General features: G+C 36.6%; 1 protein-coding gene across 1 annotated transcript; it reads right to left on the minus strand.

Annotated features, from left to right (window-relative positions):
* Positions 1-2,009: 2,009 nt before the first annotated feature.
* On the minus strand, positions 2,010-2,631 carry LOC121994123 (auxin-responsive protein SAUR64-like). The gene has a single exon (XM_042548275.1). The coding sequence runs from the start codon at positions 2,570-2,572 to the stop codon at positions 2,162-2,164; it is 411 nt and encodes a 136-aa protein (XP_042404209.1). The 5' UTR covers positions 2,573-2,631; the 3' UTR covers positions 2,010-2,161.
* Positions 2,632-4,864: the final 2,233 nt, after the last annotated feature.

Here is a 4,864-nt window from a genome sequence, read left to right on the forward strand (position 1 = left end):
ACCTAATGTCAATCGCCATGATATCCTAAATCGTAAACCTGGACGTGATTCTCAAACTTGCTTTGTGGTAAAGCTTTTGTCAAAGGATCCGCTAGGTTCCTTTCAGTGAGAATTTTTTTGAGTTGTATTTCTTTCCTATTGATGATCTTCTTGATAAGATGATAGCGGTACAACACATGTTTGGATAGCTATTGAGACCTGGGTTCCTTTTCTTGTGTAATGGCTCCAGTGTTGTCGTAGTAAATTGGTAATGCTTCAACAATGGTCGGAACCACTCCTAGTTCAGTTATGAACTTTTTGATCCAAACCGCTTTCTTTGCTACTTTCAAAGCTGCAATGTATTCCGTCTCACAGGTAGAATCTACTACGGTGTCTTGCTTGGAACTTTTCCAACTAACTGTGCCTTTGTTCAATGTGAATATGTATCCAGACTGGGACTTGGAGTCATCCTTGTTTGTCTGGAAGTTGGCATCCATATACCCACGTATAACCATATCACTATTTCTATATATCAAGAACATATCCTTAGTTCTTTTAAGTATTTAAGGATTGTCTTGACAGCCACCCAATGATCCATGCTTTTCCTCCCCTCTTCTTAAGCATAAGATTTCTCTTTTCTTCTTCTTTCTTTTCTCTAGTAAACAAGAAATCCAACATCAGCTGTTGACCTCTTCCAGTGACAAGAGCAGCCCTTGACCCTCACATTTTCTTCCTCTTCTTGTATTTTCTAGGGTTTTAATGGCACTGCAAGAACAACCACCTTACTTTGCTTTCTTTGTGTCATTACCGAGCTCACCAAAGCTAGTCGAAGCTGCTAATGAAGAAGGTAAAACTCTCCTCTTTTATTTCTTCCTTCCTTTCTTCTCTTCTATTTTTTTTCTGAAAAGCAACGATCTTCCTTTTATATTTTTCCAGCAAGTAGCTCTTTACAAGTAGCACTTTTTCTCCTTTGTCCAACCTCAACAATAACAAAAGGAGTAAATTATTCCTTTTTTTTTTTATGTTTTATTAATTGAAAGAGAGTTGTAAAGTATAAACTTTATTTTATTAAATTGCTAATTAGGATGATCATTTAGATTGGAATGAAGGTCTCATACATAGAATACTAAAAATTATGATAGATAAGTTCCGGGGATTGACGGCTTGTTGTTTTAACTAGAATCAAAGGCTAAATATTTTGTATTATATTAATTTTTTTAAATTTATCAAATTTGACCCTCTGGTTAAAAATCCTGGTTGTTTGTAGTGAATTATTCGTGTACTTGAATGCTATCACAAGAAGCGAAAAAGAGCCGCCAAGCTAATTGCTTGGTAGAGAGATGGAAAAGATGGGAGACGAAGTTGGATGGAATTTTATTCTTCTCTCCAAATAGCTAAGAGCTCCTTATATAGGTTCTGTTTTACAATAAGATTAATAGTCAAATAAAGGTCATTTATTGTCTCCGTCAAAATGCTATCTTTTGATATCATTACCATCTAGGCAGTTATGGATGTGCTATTAATACCCAACCATTTCAAGTCATTTATTAATGTCAGTTACACAATTGAGCAAGTAGGAAAGATTAACTCAAGTGGTAAAAAAAATTAGTTGATTCGCTTGCGAAATCTTTGCCCTGATCAGTTTGTCTTCAACATGTTCAAGTCGTACTCCCACATGAGTCACCTGAATTTAATGAAATCCAGGCTCTAAATTTGCACCCATATGAGAGGTACAAGCATGTTCAACACATTCAATTTAAACTAGTCTTTAACATAAGACTAAACTCTCATACACTCATTTTCCATCTATTTTTTCATTCACATTTCTGCAACTACTTTAGATACCAAATTGCTTGGTCAGGAAGATATTGAGTATGGATGAGGAGCAGGACGATTCAATGAAGCAACTCTGTCACTCTGAGTGCTAACTCGACTACACCAGGGGCAGAGCAGAACAATTCAAGACATTATAAGCTTGGACAGATCAAAATATTTGGAAACATTTTGGGGAAAAGAAAGAAAAACTGAATTATTAGCGTTTACAAATAGGCAATACCTCAATGAATTTAAACAGGGCTCAAATGTTTCCCTGAACAAGAGGTACTAAAAATACACAACGGTTCCTCTCTATGGTTAAATCTCTCTACATCGTGATTCCTAGTTAACAAACTATTCAACATCGTCATACTACTACTCGTTGTTGGTCACAACCAAGGCCAAGCAACGATGAATCCGAGCACCGGCTAGTATTATCGATGGAGGCAAGCAAAGCCATCTCCACATCTCTAGACACGCTTCTCTTGAGCAAGGAGATTACATACTCCATGAAATCTCCACTGCAAGCCAAGGTAATAGGCCCCTCTCCGGGTAATCCGAACTCCTCAGCTGAAACCTTGAGGAGCTCCTGAAAGATACAGCTCTTGAGGAATGACAACGGCACCACGAATCTTGCATCATCCATACTGTATACCACAAAATGGCCTTTGTCAGCAACCACTACGTTGTTGAAATCGCAAGAACTGGACCTACTATTTGATCTCATCAAGGGCAGCCCCTTCTTTGCCTTCTCAACAAGCCTCTTGGGACTCAACATGGCTAAAAGTTGATGTTCGAAGAAAAAGCTAGAGATGCTGAAACTAGAATGTGCTTGGAATGAACAATGGACTGGTCTACTTAAATTGTAGAACAGGGAACTCATGACCAGAGATGTATCTTTCAAGACTTTCTTCAAAGGGAACAAAACATGTGAGATTGCAATAGGAAGATATCTGACAGCTATTTGGTTTAGATTTTACTTGGACAGTTCCTTTATGGATTGGATGATGTTTGGTGGTTAGCAGTGTGGTTCTACCTTTCTATGTGGGTGATTCAAAGACATGTAGGCTCCAATGTCCTAGTCACAATAAACCCCTTGTCGAACACAATTGAAATGGATATCCTACTTGTGACCACTAGCTATAGTCTTCATATTATGCCATAACTTGTATTAAGATTTTGATAATGATTATTCTTGAGTGGTTTTCTAACTAAGCACATGGATTTAATTTGGATTATAATGTTGATGTGACAATTCATATAGATTGAGATTTTGAGGTGAGATTATGGAAGAACAAGAACTAGTTCATCTGCTTTATATGCAGAGATTGACATGAATACCAGGACTTCATGGGATAAAGGCTATTTTCTTATGCCATATAAGACAATTATAATTTCTCTAGGTGTTTGGAATATAGTTTTTGATTTACTTGAAGTAAATGGATTGGTCAAGTATACTTGTTGGAATGGCATTATAGGACTTGCTTCTGTGTATATCGCCAGTTGTATGATTACAGCCATGCCCATTTGCAATATTGCTCATTTATGTTTGATATCAAGTTGCAAATCAGATAAGGACAGACATGAAACATGTCAACAGAACTTTTCCCCACCTCCTGTTTAAGAAATTAAACACTTCACACAACCTGTTCTTCTTATCTAAACCTTTCTGTTTATAATATACCATGAAGCTTTATATCTTGACTTCAGCACATTGTAGAGTCATCCTGTCGATATATAGCGTCCTTGTAAGTACTAGGCAAAACTCCCTTCTCATATCTGCAGAAAAATCCAAGTCAATGAATGCAATGAAGCTTAGTCTAAGTAACTTTTGTTTCCACAATCAATTGTTAAAAGTAATCCTTCACCATTATAATTTTTTTTTTCAATTTTTAAGCTAGAATATCTAAATTTACAACAGAATTTGAAATTTAAAGTTATTGAATCTTATGAGACAACTGTAAATAAACTATAATCATCCAAATGAGAAAGAGTTCATCTTACCTCGACCTTACACTAAGTTAATTCAAAGGTATGTATCGGTATTCATATAGTTGATTTGACTATTGATAATATTAAATTAGTGATTGCCAAGTGAGAGTGTCAACTATCGATTGGTTTAGAGCAGAGGTCGAGTGCCAAGTCGGAGTGCTGATCGAGCTAAGTTAAAGTGGGAATCTGAACTGAGTTCTATCGAGGTCTGTGTTAGACATAATTTTCTTAAAATAAATTTGTTCCCTCCGGTGGTACTTCCAAGTTACCTTACACGACTATTTCTCATGATATAATGGCTCGATCATGATCACATCTAAGTACTAATTGTTTGTACCTAACATAATGGGTACTCAAATGCTATCATAGGGAAGCAAAAAAGAGTTGCCAAGTGAATTGCTCGGCAGAGAGGCGGAAAAGGTGGGAAACAAAGTTGGATGGAATCTTATTTTTCTTTTTCTGCCCAAATAAGAGCTTCTTACTGTCTCCACCCATCTGGCTCTATCGTAATGCCAGCAGTTGGCGTCGTTACCACTTGAGTGGTTATGGATATGTCATTAATGCCCGACTATTCCAATTCATTTATTACTGTATCGATTAAACAATTGACCATCAAGGAAAAATTGATTCAAGTGGTAAAATGTTGATCAATTCGCTTAGGAAATATTTAGCCCAATCAGTTTGTCTTCAATGCCAACAATTGTTTCAAGTTTTACAACCCCTTGAGTAAATTCTTTTTTGAGACGAGTAATGCCAAATTTATTAAGGATGGTGGGAGTGATAAAGTTAGGAAAATATCATTTGAGGGAACATTGGTGATCCTAATATAGTAACATTGATGTAGCTGATAGTGAATAATTATCATTACACATACAGTTAACGTTGCACAACTGGAATGGGTAGTTGACTATGATATTTCTATGTCCCCTCCAATACAATTGGAAGGTACGTTAGCTCAAATAGAGGTATTCCCTCCTACTGTTGAGCATGACTCCCAACCACCTTAAAATCAAGTGTCACTAAGGAGATCCACGACGTCTCATGATTGTGTATATCTCCACAAGCATGAGTTTGACAT

Source organism: Zingiber officinale, chromosome 6A, assembly GCF_018446385.1.
Source record: "Zingiber officinale cultivar Zhangliang chromosome 6A, Zo_v1.1, whole genome shotgun sequence".
Taxonomy (NCBI): domain Eukaryota; kingdom Viridiplantae; phylum Streptophyta; class Magnoliopsida; order Zingiberales; family Zingiberaceae; genus Zingiber; species Zingiber officinale.